General features: G+C 35.2%; 1 protein-coding gene across 2 annotated transcripts in view; it reads right to left on the reverse strand.

Moving 5' to 3' along the window:
- LOC150093900 (interference hedgehog-like) overlaps window positions 1-18,059 on the reverse strand; it is a 247,420-nt gene that overhangs the window by 76,108 nt on the left and 153,253 nt on the right. For both annotated transcript variants that reach the window (XM_090412904.1, XM_090412903.1), the window contains exon 12: window positions 4,299-4,511. In XM_090412904.1, coding sequence (XP_090269030.1) covers window positions 4,299-4,511 — 213 coding nt within the window. The remainder of the gene's footprint in view (window positions 1-4,298; window positions 4,512-18,059) is intronic.

An 18,059-nucleotide genomic window follows, 5' to 3' on the forward strand; every position in this document is an offset into this window, starting at 1 on the left:
AGCGAGCACTGATCCCGATCCTGCAGAAGGCACAGCGCAGATCGACAAGTCATGCCGAACCACTTGACCCGATAGCAGCGAAACAGAGTTATTTACTTCAAAGGAGACGAGTCGTGTCCGAGACCACCGGTCAATTCTTTTCTTCTTCTTCTTCTCTTCCGTCTAAGACAGGTTGAGTCTTCTCTTGGGCAGGATCTTCCAGTCTTCTCTATTCCTTGCTGTTCAAAAAAGTTTCTTATATGTTCTGCATCCCGAGATGGTCTTTATTAATTTCAGCCAGGTAATTCTTGGTCTTCCGGGTCTTCTTTTTTCAGTTGGAAAAGTATTGATTAGGACGTTAGAAAGTCTGTCTGCTTCCATGCATACAGTGTGTCCAAACCATCTCAGTTGTTGCTCTCTAATTTTTTCTATTATTGTCTTTTTATACAATAGTTCTTGTCTGACTGTGATGTTTGTTTTCTTTTCTATCCAACTAGTTCTATTTCTTTTTCTTAAGCATTTCATTTCAAATGCCAGCAGTTTTTTCTCCTCTCTTTTTTTTAACTGTCCACGCTTCTGCTCCATAGATGACTGTGGGTATAATTATTGCTTCATATAATTTGATTTTGGCTCGCTTAGATATCTTGTTTGTTTTCCAGATTTTCTGTAATTTTCTCATGGTGGTCCATCCTATCACTATTCTGTGTTTGATTGTTTTAAGTTCATCTATTGTTTCTGTTAGTTTTGATCCAAGGTATATGAAGTTGTCTACTTGTTCTATTTGTTCTCCATTTAGGATGGCTGAGATGATAGTTCCATTCCTCCCTATTTTCATCACTTTTGTCTTTTGTATATTTATTGTCATGTCATATGTTTTACAGGTTTCATTTAGCTTGTTGATCAACTTTTGTAGTTCATTTGTGGTTCTTGCAAGAAGGACGAGATCATCTGCATATTTGATTTATATTTAAACCACTGACATTGATTCCAGGCTCATTGTCTATTGCCTTCTTTACAACTTCTTCTAGATATAAGTTGAATAGGCATGGGGACAATGGGCATCCTTACATTACTCCTTTTTGGATCTCTATGGGTTCTGTTGTGAGTGTGTCCTTTTTAATTATTGCATTTGTCTTAGGGTAATATTTTATCAGAAACTGTATTATATATTTGTCTATTGCTTTTTCTAGTAGAATTTTAAGAAGGATTTCTCTGTTGATGTTATCGAAAGCTTGTTTAAAGTCCACAAAACAACAATATAGTTCTTTATGGTCTTCCCAGCTGAGCTCTGCTAGTTGGTACAATGTGAAAATTTGGTCTATTGTTGAATAGTTTCCTCGGAAACCAGCTTGTTCTACCACTTCGATTCTTTTAGATGACATCAAATAGGAGCATAGTGAGACGGAGGTCTACTGAGACAACTGCAGAGAAGGCCAAGTAATTCCACAGTCCCTGGTAAAGTAAACTTTTGCTCTGTTATGTAATTGTGCTAAAAGGGATTATCATTGTTCATGCAAAGAACTTTAAGTTATTCATGTTCCGTTAACGAAAAGACTCTAGGGCTTATGCAAAGTGAGAAAGGGAAACCTCATGTTCTAGGTAAAAGGATTGTGTAAGAATATGTTTTTATGATAAAGTGTTCTCAGTCTGTTATTTCAATTATCTTTAGGAATGCTGATTACTGAGTGAATGTTTAGCCACCAATTGAAGCTCAAATCTAGATTTATGTTATAAAATGTTAAGAGAGAGGTTACATCATTTAATTACTTAAGCTTATTCTCAAGATAGTTGTGATTCTATGCCAGTATTTGATAGTACCTGTAAATTACTTGATTTGATAATTAAATGTCTTTCTTTTGTGTTAATCCGATGACTTGTCTGAATTTATTCCTATTGCACCGCTCATAAAAACTGAACCAAGGCGGCAGGTAAAACATAAAGGTGGCTACAACTGCAATGGAATTTTAGTTATTTTATGAATTAAGTATTTAACAAAATTATCTAGGAGTTATATAATAGTGTACTATTCTGAGTGTGAATTCCCCGGTTTTGAGTTATTCTCTGGTCTAGGATTTAGGGTGGCGCAGCATAATATAAATTTTCTCTAAATTCGAAAAGGGATTAGCACCAGGAATGAAACAAAGGAATTGGCACTATCCAACGGCAATCCCTTTGAACTCTTTATTTTGATCACTATTGTTAAATTAAATGGCAGCCTAGAATTAAAGCAGCGACTGCAAGCGAATAGAAAACCTAATAATAAACAATAAGAAAATATATAAATCGAGATAAAGAAGCGGCATTGTAATATTTTCTTTATCTCAATTTATATATTTTCTTATTGTTTATTGTTACGTTTTGTATTCGCTTCCAGTCGCTGCTTTAGGAATCTTCCTAAAGAAAAAGACCGGACACTTCTGCTCTCAATTCCTCTCTGATGCACACGTTTTGCTTCAGGCCTTCACTTCTTAATCCGATTATCTTATTCTCTTCATGACACAAATATTTTATACAAAGTTCACATAGTTTTAACTTCTAGAAACTTTACAATGAATAACTATAACATGCTGTATAGAGAAAATTACTTAAATTACAAATGTTGTTGGTAATTTACACTCAGTCTCATAATTTCTAATATACAAATATTAGCTACGGGAATATTGTTGCTTGTTAAATCTGAATGAAAAATTTATGGATTAAATTTTCTCTCATTCAGCATTTAACAACACCATTTCTTTCAAACTCTGTCAGGTCCCTTCTTGCAGCCATTTCATCCAGATATAGTTGCACTGACTTGGGAGCATCATATTCCTCCAATTTATACTGGCTGCAAACATGCGACTCATTACATGGCATGATGCACCTTAACCATGTGGATGTCTGTTGACTTCTTTCAAAGTAGTATATATATATATATATATATATAACATACCCACACACAGCATGTGTGTGGGTACACACACACACACAATCTCCACTGAATCAGAAACCATCATGCAAATATACTTTTATATCATTTACACAGCATATTGTGCAAAATATTTGGTCACATGCATCACCACGTGTTCTAGGCAACTATTTAAGAATATTGCTAGGCAGTAATCATCAATAGTTTTGATCACAATTGGAGTTCGATAAAGGGTTTATTACAGGTGCCTGTCTGGCTGGAGCCATGATTTTGGAAACAGCAGAGCTGACTGGCTTCTCAAAAAGTGAGATATCCCAAATGTTTAACCAGTGGAAAAATAACCCACATTGTTTGTCTAAGAGGTAACTGTGGATCTAAGACAGTCTGCAGGAACAAAATCACCATCATCTAAGAAGGCTTATATGGACAAACAGAACTTCCTGTGTGCAGCAACTGACCAAAGCATTTAATGGAGGCTATTCCCGACCCATATCTCATCGAAATATGCTCAGAGAATTGAAAAGGATCAGTACTGAAAGTTGCATGTCTATACGGAAACCACTCATTTCTGCAAAGAACAGGAAAGTTCATCTACAGTGGCATCAGGAACACTTTCACTGTACACTGGAAAAAAGTCATGTGATCCAACAAGTTATGGTATACCTTGTTTTGTACTGACATTAGGCAGAGAATTTGGTGGGAGTACCATAAGGCAATGAACCCAGCTTACCTTGTAAACATAATTCAAGGTTCTGGCAGAGTCGTAGTATGGACCATGTTCAGTTGGCACAGAATGGGTACCCTGATATTGCTTGAAAGTCAGGCATCCTCCAGATCTACAGTGGAATATCCAAGATATATCCAAGATATATCCAAGGAATATCTGAACACTGTTGCTGATCAAGTCCATCCTGCAATGTTGACTTTTTATTCAGCAGGTGATGGTTATTTCATGGATAACAACTATCCCTCACACAAGAATTGTTCAGCAGTGGTTCAGTGAGCATGATAATAGCTCCATCACAAAGCCTGGATCTGAATCCCATCAAGAATGTATGGACATAGTATAAAAACTGATCTCAGAGCAAAGTCCTCTTTTGTCAAATTTCAGCCAGTTAAAGGACTGTCTGGTGAATGCCTGGTATGTTGTAGATGCAATCCAACGCCTTGTGGAATCTATGCCAAACTGAATGTGTGTTGTAATTCAGGCTAAAGGAGGTCTAACACAGTATTAAATAAAAGTTTCTAATTCAGTGGCAATATGTGTACATGTTCCCATTCATCATTTAAAAAAAAAGACATCATTGTGTTTGCATAGAATACAAATTTCATCATAATAAATAAAATTTAACATTCATATCAAGCTGAATTCTATAATTCGGTTTATAATTTTTATTTGTGTGATATTTACCTGTCTTCAGATTAGTAACAGAAAATGAACGAATGTGTGCTGCTATGTCTTCATCAATGGTCATCCACTGACCACCTTTCTTACTAACTTCCTTGTATTGTACTTTGAAGAAATTTATAGGAAGACCATCGTTATGTGGAACTTTCCACATTACCATCACAGAATTATCAGAGAGACGAGTGATATCTGGTCGAGATGGAGGTACCATTTTCACTATTAAATACAACACTTTGTTTAAAAAAAACTCGTATCTTTTTGTTACAAACATAACACAAAGAACTATTTATTTCACTTAAATCTCAAGCATGCAATTTAAATCACTCCTTTATTTAATTTCTCATAATTAATTTCTGTTCTATAAAATGTTTATAACATTGTAGGTAATATGCAACATCATTATCTCAGGTTACTTGGAATCAGGAATCTGAGTGCTTTTAAATTTTTTACTTATTTAAATGAATATAAAAATGTAAATCAATCTATAAGCTAGATGACTAACATACAGGGCTGAAATATAATGAATTAAAGATGCCAAGAAATTATATTCTTGGTTTAATTTTTTAGCCAAGTATAAGCAAACAGTTTGCACACAAAGTGTCTTCATGACTGGGCTACCTGTATACAGATGCTAATGACCTCACATCAACTGCCTTAGTATCCTCTAATGCAAAGCATCCCCTTTTCAGATGTATATAACCTCTAACCTTATCTACTCGTATTAACCTCTATATACAAGTAGCCCAGTCATGAAGATACTTCACATGCAAACTATGTTTGCTTACACTTGGATAAAGGATTAAACCAAGACTATACTTTCTTGGCATCTTTAATTTATAGTCTAACCATGCAAAAAAAAAAAATTTCAACATCTGCCTCTGATTCAGAGTATGAAATATAATACTTGTTTTTGAATAAAATCAGAAATACTTAAATAAATTAAATTCTATACATAGATATATACAAATATTATACATTTATATTCAGATTGATATACTCATATATATCCTCTAGGATATGAATTCTATCTTGGTTGTAAATATTAATTCTTGATTCTAGGTCTCACTAATATGTAAACCAGAGGAGAATTAGCCTACTATCATTATCTGTAAAATTTTTTGTAATATTTTGATAAACAGAATTAAAAATGAAATAGAAAAGATACTAAGGCAGCCTGAGTATGTTGGTTTCAGATCAGATAGAAGTACTATATATCGCATTTTTACTTTAAAGATTATAAATGCAGATTATAGAGTTTAGAACCTTTGCATAAATCTTTTTATGCAAAGGTTCTAAAAATCATAAAAATTTTTGGCAAAATCTCTAAATTTTATAGATTTTGCCAAAGATTTTGAAAGTACCAATAAATATTATCGATAATTATTAGATGCTATAGAATTCCTGATAATCAGAGGAGAATAATGCGAGAAATAAACAACAAATCCTGAGATGTTGGAACATTGGAACCCTGCAGGCAGCAGAATGCAGGGTTCCAATCCCTTATATTTCTGGTATCTCTGAACTGATTGGTAGAATTTAGAAGTATCACCTTATTCCCAGATATTTTCCTATCAACAAAATTTCTCATCTGTTGCCATCTACAAAAGACAAACTGCCACCTCTATCATTAGCTGGCATTTATATACCTTATTAATGTAATCTGACATACTTTAATGAACATTAAACAAAAGAATTAATGAACATTAATATTACATTGAATATGTGAAACCTCAAAAGTCTAGTCAATCACAATATAGTATTGATACTAAACTGTATCCAGTGGGATGAAACATGTATTCTCCATATTAGCAGGTTTAAATATGGTTACCTTTTCAAAGAAAATTGTGAAGCAATTTTACATTAGCCAAATCTGAATTGGGGGCTATCGTGTCTCTCACTCCCCCCCCCCAAAGTTTGGGAGATTCCCATTTTATGTAACCATCAAAAATAGTTTTTAATAATATTATTTATTAATACTAATTTCTAGCATGCAGCAACAGTTTTTATTTGGTAAACCACCGATTGTTGTATGCATCTTGTATTCCTGCTTCTTTGATTTGCTTGTTTCTATCCACTGATGATGTACCGTTATTTTCAGTACGAAATATCTGTACTTTCTTTTCATTAAAGTTAATTACTGTGATTATCATGTAATTTGTTGTTTATAGTCATGCCACAGGTACCTTGCTCACACTCTACTTATAGAGCCTTCCAGGGATGACCTCTTGTTCTGCCCCAATCTCCCACCATTTTATGAAAAACCTCTTCAACATTATTACTATAACAATCCCTTATCAACCTGTGCATCTCTATCATATGTATCACCAATCTTCTTCCTATCCACTAGACTCTGCAAACTGCATCGTCTCAATCTTTCTTCATATTCAACATTTCAGAGATCAGAGACTATTTTGGTTAATTACCGCTAGACCCTCTTCAACATCACTTCATCCTTTTGAAAACGTGGTGACCAAATTTGTGCACAGTAATCCATATATAGGCTAATCAGAGTCTTATACAATGGAACAAGAATCTCCTTACTTCTACAAGTTAGTATCCTCTAAATTATTGCCAGAATGCATTGTGTTCTCCTCACAATTTTTGCACTATGTGGTCTAAATTTTAGATCTTTATTCACCATTACCTCAAGATCTCTTATTTCCTTCACATCCAACAATATATCCCCACCAAGAGTAAATTCTCCATCCCATCTTTGTTTTCCAAATTTTAAATCTTTACATTTTGCAACATTGAACTGGTATCCCCATTCACGTACCCATTTATTCAGTCTATTCCTTACAAGAGGACCACAACATCTGCGAACAACTGTATATCCCCATTCAGATCTTCCCCTATATCATTAACATACAGGTTAAACAGCAATGGCCCTAAAACAGATCCCTGAGGAACAGCTCTAGTGGCTTTCCTGTTCTGGGATATTACTCCCCAATACACAACTTATGGGCAGAAGGAAATCACCGAAAATAAGAAACAAATCCATGGTATGCCCTTCATGATTGATGACCCTATTGTGAAAACAGGAAAGTAAACAAGCTAGCATTGACAGACCTAAGAAGCCAAGGATAGGAGAAGTATTTTTTTTTTAGCAGTGAGGGACCGTATACAGCATTGGGCAGATGAGGGTAATGTTATCTGTGAGAGTCAACATGGATTTCTGAAGGGGCGCTCTTGTTTTAGCAATATGCTAGCCTTTTATAATAAAGTTACAAGAACATTAAATGAGGAAAAGGCATATACTGCAATTTTCTTAGACTTAGTGAAGGCATTTGACAGGGTGCCACATGACAAGCTGATATTTAAGTTGCAGCACATGGGTCTGGATGTCAGATTGGTCAACTGAATTCAGGATTGGCTGTCTGATAGGTATCAGAGAGTTGTGTATGGTGGAGCAGTTTCAAGGAGGCAGAGGGTTACAAGTGGGGTCCCACAGGGCTCAGTACTAGGACCTATACTGTTTAACCTTTATATCAATGACACTGCCAGTGGATTGCAAGGGGATATTCAGTTGTTTGCGGATGATGCGAAGCTGGGAAGGATTATTAGTAATAGTGCAGATGTGGTAGCCCTGCAAGAGGATTTGAATAAGCTAGATAGATGGGCAAATGAATGGGGGTAGCAGTTTAATACATCACATCTCTGTTTACCAACATTCCAGTGGTTGAAGTCATCAACATCTTAGACAAATTGTTCCCAAGAAATATCACCACTTTGTTCAATCACTGTTTAACTTCTAACTATTTCATTTGGCAAGAAACGATCTACAAACAACTCACTGAATTAGCTATGGGTAGCCCCCTCTCACCTCCTTGTGCTGACTTATTCATGGAAGATCTAGAGAAAAAAATCTTAACCCAGATCTTTCCAAAACCGAAAATTTGGTACAGATATGTAGATGACATCTTTATCATTTGGGATCATACAAAAGAAGAACTAATGAATTACCTCAACCAAATCAATAGTTTCCACAATACCATCAAATTCACATTAGAAATGGAAAAAGATAAAAAACTGCCATTCCTTGACATTTTAATAAAGAAACAATCCAATAATAGTATCAACCTATCTGTATACAGAAAACCTACAAATACTGGACGTTACCTCCATTTCAACTCAGCTCATCACATAGCTCAGAAACTTAGCATTATCCATAGTCTCAAGAAAAGAGCTATACAGTATACGACAGACAAGGATGACCTACTAACGGAATTAACCACAATATCCAGAGAACTTTCTTTAAATGGTTACCCTAAAAGAATCTATAACAAGATTCTATTTACTGATATACCACATCGACAACGTGATGACGTCCAATACATCAGTACAATTACAATTCCTTTTGTCAACAACCTTTCCAAAAAATTAGCTAACCTTTTAAAACCATACAAGATCAGAGTGGCATTCAAACCAATCAATACTATTCGGAAATTTTTAAGATCACCGAAAGATCCTCACCCATTCTACAAATACTCTGGAGTATATAATATTCCTTGCTCATGTGGTATTAGTTACGTAGGTCAGACATCTAGAAGCTTCGAAACGAGAAAGAAAGAACACATAGGATATGTCAGAAATAACAGACAAGACATTTCAGGCCTTTCATGCCACTTTCCCTCTACTAACCATCACATTGAGTGGGATAAGAGCCTTATGCCATACATAGAAGATAACTACCATTCAAGAACCTTTAAAGAAGCAGCTACAGTCGTCCGTAAAACTGAAAACCTAAACAAGAATCAAGGTCTAATTTTACCAGAAATTTGGAAAACTTTTATCAGATCATTAAATATCAAAGAAATGAACTTTCATAACAATTACGTCATGAGTCATCATGAATAAATCACGTTAACGAGACACGCACATTGTCACGCACAATACCAATTTTTTGTATGATTTAGAACCATCGGTTATAACTTAGTCTGTAACCTTCATTTTGTGCTTAATGATTTGTATTCCCTGAGGATGCCAATAGAAACAGATTGGCGAAACATGTAGGAGGATAAAAATAAAGCTATTTGATAAAGATTTTATAAAAAAGTGTAATAGGGTTATCATTCTGTTGTATAAGTCTCTGATCAGACCACACTTAGACTATTGTTCTCAGATTTGGTCCCCAGGATTTGAAGGGGATAAATTAACTGTGGAAAGGGTACAGAGCGGATGACAAAGATGGTTTCAGGACTGTACAATTTTGGTTATGAGGATCGGCTGAGGGAATGTGCACTGCAGAGTTTGGTGGATAGAAGAAGTACAGGTGATATGCTTGAGACTTTTAAACTGTTGAGATGTGGTTACAGGGCTGACACTGGGGAGTTCTTTTGCTTGGTTGAACAACAGGAGGGAGTGATGACAAGAGACCATCCCTGGAAGTTACGAAAGGAAACTGTGAGCAAGAGGGGTGAGGAGTGGTTTCTTTGCATGGAGGGTGGTTGAACCGTGGAATGCATTGTCTGATGGAGTGGTGAGAGTGGGAACGGTCAATGAGTTTAAGGAGTGGTATGATAGACTTTGTGTTTTTTAGGTGGGGTGCCCTCCCCTCGATGAGTCTTGACAGACTTTATGTTCTTAGGAAGGACCTCCCATGATGAGTCTTTTGACTCCATGGAGGCCTGAATAATAATAATAATACCTATCAGACAGCCAATCTCCAATCCAGCGCATTAGTCTAATATCCAATCCCATCCACTCTAGTTTCGCTATCAACTTCTCGTGCAGTAATCTACTGAAAGCCTTTACAAAGTCTAAGTATACTACTCTGTATCCATCCCCGATGTCCAATGCTGCTGTCACCTGATTGTAATAAGTAAGAAGATTACTAAAACATTATTATAAAACATTAATCCATGCTGTCCATGAAATATAATACCATTGTTTTCAGAACTCAATTCTGGATTCTGATTCTCACCAGCCTTTCCAACTTTAACCCCAAAACCTGACACACAGATTGGCCTATAATTTAATGCCTGAATTCTGTCACCTCCTTTATGAAATGGCACAATCGTGCCTTTCTTCCACTCTTTTGGAACTTGACCCAATGTGAGACTTATGTTAAAAAAGAAATTATGAAAAGTAAACTTCATTATGTTATGAAGAAGGTAACAAGTATAACAAGAGAAGAACAAAATGGATCTTCAGTGTGGATAATCTGGATTTTGCACCAGCAAAGCTTTAATATCATCAAAAAACTCTGATGAAGGCAAAAGTGTTTTATAAGAAAGATGAAAAAGTTGGACTCAAATCAATATGAATAAAATAAAAACTGGTACATTAAACAACACATTTTCCAAAGAAATTAAACCTGAGTGATATCCAACAGAAGATTTAAGAATGTTATGTACCTGGGAGCTAATGTATAAAGATTTGCATATGCAAATACTGCCTTTGAAAAACTGAATAATATACGTGAATCATTCAAATAAAAAAATAAAACTGAATTAAAGATCATCAGTAGAAATCTGAAGGCATCAGTATTATGTGAATCATAGACATGGAAACTGATAAAGAAATAGGAAGCCAAATTAAATAGTTTCCAAAGAATATCTGCATAAAATATTTGAAGTATTTCAGTCACAATGTATAACAAATGATGAATTATATATACCGATGCAGCAAAGAATATCGCCAAAAAATTAAAAAGATGAAGAAGGAAGTGGATTGACCAAGTATCCAGAAGAATGAAAAAAGAAAAAGAGGAAGAACTAAACTAACTTGGAAAAGAATGACAGAAAAAAGAAAGAAAGATGACTGGATGAGAGAGATAAAGAAATAAAAAAAAAATTGCAAAAGATAAGGGCAAATGGAGATGATTCTCAGTCTTATGTAACAGTGCACAAAGAGGACAGCTTGGCATAATGAGGTAGGCAGTTTTGTAGGTATAGGCTGAATGTTCATGACTGTCCAGTAAGACTAGAAATTCAGTGATTAGTAGCATATGGTCTGGCATTATCAAATGATTTGACTAAGCTAGACTGATCTTCTAAAGTTGATTCTTCTATTTTTATTTTGCTAACCAATCTTTAGGCATTCATGATATCAAGAATTTCTGCACAACACACTGAACACTTTTTGATGATTTGCCACAGGCTTTTCTCATCTTGATTCTGCTAGGAACTCAATGATGATCCGTTGTAAACATGTGAACATGAAATGAACTGGCAAATGTTAAAACCTAGCAAAAAAAAAAAAAAAAAGAATAAAATAAATAGAGAATATTTTCTTCTAAAAAAGAAGATTCAAAAATTTTCAGTAAAACTGAGGAAAGTAAGCACAACATTTAGGATTTTATAGTGCAAAATTACTCCTAGCCTTCCTCATTTATTTTCCTGCTAATGTAAGTGGGAAAAAATTGAAATAATCACATGAATAATGGTACAACACAGCCAGTAACAATGACACCACTTAGTAGAAATAAAAATCTCAGGTATTTTCTGAGGTCTCAATAGGAAAAACATAACAGGCTATGAGGACAGAAGTGACTACACTATCATTACCAAAAATGCAATGATCTGAATGATTTCCTTATATAGAAAGCCTTAAACAGCTTTAGGCCACCAGCCTCTAATCTACTGAAGATATCTCTTGGATTTCACTTCCATATGTTAAAGGAAAACATACTGCTAAGACCTCTCAATACTGCTGTATCCATTCATCCTATCAGAAAGATATGATACTACCTTTCTTTCCTCATCTAAACAAGCTTTCTCCACTCATCTTTCCAGGCTTCTACCAGATCCGTTGCTCCTGTTGTTTGTCTTACTTTGGGAGGTGCTAGAAGATCTGTAGCTGTCCATCATTAAGAACATAAATCATATATCAAGTATTTTGAACCTGAGCAGTCTGATCCAGCAGAACATGCCATCTACACTAAACACAGTGTTCTTCAAAAGAAAACTAAACTTTTACATAAAAGATTCCTTGTAGAATGGTTATACAAGAAAAGCTGTAAGGCCTTTATACACCAATCTGATGATCTTCAGTTATCCCCTTTATGGGAAATTCCTGATTATTTTTATTGTTGCACACTCCATGGAGCTGGCAGACTCATCATGGGGAGTTCATTCAACTGGCAACATATTTTTCATACCAAATCTTAAAATACTTAACACTTGCATTAACAACACATTCTGGTAATGTGTTCCATTCACTGACAAATCTGCATATAAAAAAGCTACTCCTCACATCCTTCTTCACCACACTCTTGCATAACTTCCAGGGATGACCTCTGGTTTTTCCTTTCTCGGCTTCTACTTTATAATCTCATCTGGATTAATCCAATAAAATCCGTAGCTCAGTCGGTATAGACGAAGCCCTTTGGTCAGAAAAATTCTGGGTTCGATTCCTGTCCGTGATGTGAGGAATCTTTATTTTGTCTCTTTTGACGAAAACTGAGTTAGTTGGTCTCATACGAGGTAGGGGGTTTTTCACTCAGAACAGACAAACCGGCCCAATGAACACATGCGGAGGCATAGGACTAATCACCTTATCCTCAAATTACAGTTAAGAAATTCAAGAATAGTTGGAAGGTTGTGGGTGCTAAAGTGCCTATTAGAAATATATACACATTTACACAAGAATAATGTTTAATTTGCCAAATATTTCAGTCTGAATATTACAGACCATCTTCAGTAGCTACATAGGAATAGTTTTAAAAAACAAGGTGGTATACAAACAATTGATCATTCACAGATAGAATAAGCCACGTGATGTCATGTCACAAAGTATTAGAAGACTGCACATTTTAAAGTCATAATTAAAGATATTAATTTAGAAATTCTTGTAATAATCTTGAATAACATTAGACTAATACAGGAAATTTACATTAAAAAAAAATGAATGTGTTATCCTGACTGAACTTTCCCAAATTTTTGATATAGATATACAGTCATTATGATTCAAGTTAGGACGTTGAAGTAAGGCCTCCACACTTTCTTTAAATAAATATTCAAATTTGTAGTGACATCTGTGTAGGAGGAGAGTCTTGGACCAAAAGATGTTGTAGCTTGTTTCTAATCCATGCTGAGGTAATCCAGATTTCTCGGGATTGTTGTGTTGAATTGATGATTGATGCTCTTGAATTCTTTTTTCTATAGAAAGGTCCAGTTTGTCCAAAGTAGGAAAGATTACAGTTGCAAGGAACTTGATACACACCAAGTAGAGACAAGGTTGAGCATTTATCTTTAGATGAAGGAAAATGGGTGGATAATTTGTTAATAGGTGTATAAGTGGCTGTTAAATCATATTTCTTCAGAATTTTTGAAATTAGTTCTGAAATCCCGGAAATGTAAGGAATTGGAACTTGACGTATTGAATCTTTGCTGTTCTGTGTTGGATTGCAAGAATCGAAAAGATGTTGTGTACTCTTTTCAGAGAAGCCATTTAGTCATGTGATGTTTGATAATCGAAAGTTCTTTTTGTAATAAATGAGAAGGTGAACAGTTAGTTTTGGCTCGTTGGATTAAACTTTTTATGATTCCTATTTTTTGACAAGGATGATGAGCAGATTCTTTGAGAATATAACGACCTGTGAAAGTTGGTTTACTGTAAACTGTTGTTGTAAGAATACCTGAAGGTGAACGGATGAGAAGGATGTCTAAAAATGATATCTTGTTGTCTTTTTCAATCTCCATGGTAAACTTTATACAAGGATGTAAGGAATTGATACTGCTTAAAAAGGGAGTCTCTGTTGTGAGGCCATACAGCAAAGATGTCGTCTATATATCTAACCCAAAAGGATGGTTGAGGGAATATAGATATGAACAGGACTTCTTCTAGATGTTCTAAATAAAAGTTGGCAAGAGCAGGAGAGAGTGGACTTCCCATGGCTGTTCCTTAATTTTGGTTGTGAATTTTGTTTTGACATAAGAAATATCCAGAGTGAATTAAGAAATCAAATAACTTTATAATATCTTGTGGGAAGATGTCAGCAAGTAATTCTAAAGTCTCTTTGAGAGGTATATAAAGATTCTATATACGAATACGAATATATTCATATATAATCTTTATATACGGAGGCTGTTCAATAAGTTATGACTATATTTATACAGAAAACAGATTACCTTTGATCGTCATCATTTACATGGTCTTTTTCGAAGTAACTACTGTGAGACATGATGCATTTGTCCCAACGTTGCGTCCACTTCTTAAACACATGTGAAAGTCCGTTTTTTGAGAGGTCTTTCAAAACCGCCTCCACAGCTTTTACATGCTTTGTTGCTTTTGAAAGGGTGGCTTCTTAGTGGTTTCTTGAGCTGAGGAAACCGCCAGAAATCGCACGATGCGAGATCAGGACTGTATGGAGGGTGTGCTAGGATATCTATGTTGTTCTTCTGCAAAATGTCCACTACACAACCAGCAATATGTGGCCTTGCATTATCGTGGTGCAATAAGAAGCCATTCTTCAGCAATGGACACTTCCTTTTGACATGCTGTACTATTGTCCGTAAAACATCTGCATAGTATGAGCCATTTACAATATTCCCGGGTTCTACAGCATGTTGGTAAACAATGCCTTCGTAGTCAAAAAACATTATGGTCATAATTTTACCAGCCGATTTTACAGTTTTTGCTTTCTTGGAGGTAGGTGAAGACAGATGCTTCCATTCACTGCTTTGTTGATTCATTGTAGGGTCATAGTGATACAACCAAGCTTCATCTGCTGTAATGATGCATTTTAAGAAGTTGTCGCCTTCTTGTTCCAGTCTTTCTTTCCATTCTGTGCACACATCCACTCGATGCTACATTTGCTCTGGTGTCAGGAGTTTGGGAATCCATCAGGCACACACACGTTTCAGTCCCAAATGTTCAGCCATGATTGAGTGAACACTTCCCACAGAAATATTCAGGACAACATGCAGCTGGTGTACTGTAATTCTGCAATCCTCCTTGATGATAATCACTGCTGTGTTGATCACTGTCTCTGTGATGGACGTTGAAGGTCTTTCTTCACATTCAAGATCTTCCACATTTTGCCTTCCTTCCTTAAAAGTTTTATGCTAGCAAAAAACACTTGCCCTCGACATTGCTTCATCGTGGAAAGCTTTGCGTATCATGCTAAAAGTGTCCGATGCCGATTTTTGCAAATCCGCACAAAATTTAATCACATAACGCTGTTCCAAGGACGCTTTCATTTCGAAGACTGGTCGCGGCTCGTAGGCGCGCCGACACAAGCTTGCATTTAGTAATGTGACACTCTGGCACATCAGCCCGTATGCGCCATCTATCAACCTCTTTTATTAATACAGACAGCAACATTTCTTTATTCCACAGAAATTAATATTGTGATGAGTGGTTTCGCAACAGTAAAATTAGTCTTATTACTTATTGAACAGCCCTTGTATGAATGTAGGTATCTACATTCATATATAAAGATTCTATATCAAAGATAACCATAAGATCTGTAGGTTGTAAAGTGATGTTTTTCAATTTATTTAAGAAATCAGAAGAGTTTGTCAAAAAAAGAGCGTGAGTTGCCAATGTGTGATTTCAATAATTTAGATAGATATTTGGCTATGCGATAAGTAGGAGAATCAATACAATCCACTATAGGGCGAAGAGGAATATCCATCTTGTGAATTTTAGGTAGACCCTAAAACCTAGGAGGCCTTGCAAAATGAGTTTTTTGTCTTACAATAGTGTCTACATCCAAACTTATGACCTTATCTAGCAGGGAATTTAATTTCTTCAGTTCTCTGTTGGTTGGATCGTAATTGAGTTTTTGGTATGTTGAGCGATCTCGAAGTAAAAGGGAAAGTTTTCTTCTATGGTTTGAAGAGTCCATAATTACATCGCTTTCCCCTTGTCAGCTTTAGTAATGATGAGGTGACTATTGTTTCTCAATATCTAGATTTTCCATATCTAGATTTTCTAGTTAATATCGAATGGAACCTCATTCATCTGTCAAGTGAAAAAGCTAATGCTCTCCATCTAGAAGTTGCTTCTTCGCTACTTAAAGCCAAGCTTCCTCCTTCGAACATATCTCCTTCTGAAAAGAAAGATATAAATTCCTTAAAAAACAACAGTCACCTCATCATTACTAAATTTGACAAGAGGAAAGCGACAATAATTATGGACTCTTCAAACTATAGAAGAAAACTTTCCCTTTTACTTCAAGATCGCTCAACATACCAAAAACTTAATTACAATCCAACCAACAGACAACTGAAGAAATTAAATTCCCTGCTAGATGAGGTCATAAGTTTGGATGTAGACACTATTGAAAGACAAAAAAAAACTCATTTTGCAAGACCTCCTAGGTTTTATGGTTTACCTAAAATACACAAGACAGATATTCCTCTTTGCCCTATAGTGGATTGTAATGATTCTCCTACTTATCGCATAGCCAAATATCTATCTAAATTATTGAAATCACACATTGGCAACTCACACTCTTTTTTGAAAAACTCTTCTTATTTCTTAAATAAATTGAAAAACATCACTTTACAACCTACAGATCTTATGGTTCACATTCCTTAGGAATACATGATTATATGTCATCCATTCCCACAGTTATCTTTGATATAGAATCTTTATATATGAATGTACCTCTCAATGAGACTTTAGAATTACTTGCTGACATCTTCCCACAAGATATTATAAAGTTATTTGATTTTGTAATGCACTCTGGATATTTCTTATGTCAAAACAAATTTCACAATCAAGTTTAAAGAACAGCCATGGGAAGTTCACTCTCTCCAGCTCTTGACAACTTTTATTTAGAACATCTAGAAGTCCTGCTCTCATCTATATTCCCTCAACCATCCTTTTGGGTTAGATATATAGATGACATCTTTGCTGTATGGCCTCACAACAGAGACTCCCTTTTTTTATCAGTATCAATTTCTTACATCCTCGTATAAAGTTTACCATGGAGATTGAAAAAGACAACAAGATATCATTTTTAGACGTCCTTCTCATCCGTTCGCCTTCAGGTATTCTTACAACAACAGTTTACAGAAAACCAACTTTCACAGGTCGTTATATTCTCAAAGAATCTGCTCATCACCCTTGTCAAAAAACAGAAATCATAAAATGTTTAATCCAACGAGCCAAAACTTCTCATTTATTACAAAAAGAACTCTTGACTATCAAACATCGCATGAAACTAAATGGTTTCTCTGAAAAGGGTACACAACATCTTTTTGATTCTTACAATCCAACACAGAACAGCAAAGATTCAATACGTTGAGTTCCAATTCCTTACATTTCCGGGATTTCAGAACCAATTTCAAGAATTCTGAAGAAATATGATTTAACAGCCACTTATACACCTATTAACAAATTATCCACCCATTTTCCTTCATCTAAAGATAAATGCTCAACCTTGTCTCTACTTGGTGTGTATCAAGTTCCTTGCAACTGTAATCTTACCTACTTTGGACAAACTGAACTTTCTATAGAAAAAAGAATTCAAGAGCATCAATCATCAATTCAACACAACAAACCTGAGAAACCTGGATTACCTCAGCATGGATTAGAAGCAAGCAACAATATCCTTTGGTCCAAGACTCTCCTCCTACAATGATGTCACTACAAATTTGAATGTTTATTTAAAGAAAGTGTGGAGGCCTTACTTCAACATCCTAACTTGAATCGTAATGACTGTATCTATATCTATATCAAAAATTTGAGAAAGTTCAATCAGGATAACACATTCATTTTTTTTTAATGTAAATGTCCTATATTAGTCTAATGTTATTTAAGATTATTATATGAATTTCTGAATTAATATCTTTAATTATGACTTTAAAA

This window comes from Typopeltis vanoorti, chromosome 23 (assembly GCF_054136105.1).
Source record: "Typopeltis vanoorti isolate ZY-2024b chromosome 23, IOZ_Tvanoo_1.0, whole genome shotgun sequence".
NCBI classification, from domain to species: Eukaryota; Metazoa; Arthropoda; class Arachnida; order Uropygi; family Thelyphonidae; genus Typopeltis; species Typopeltis vanoorti.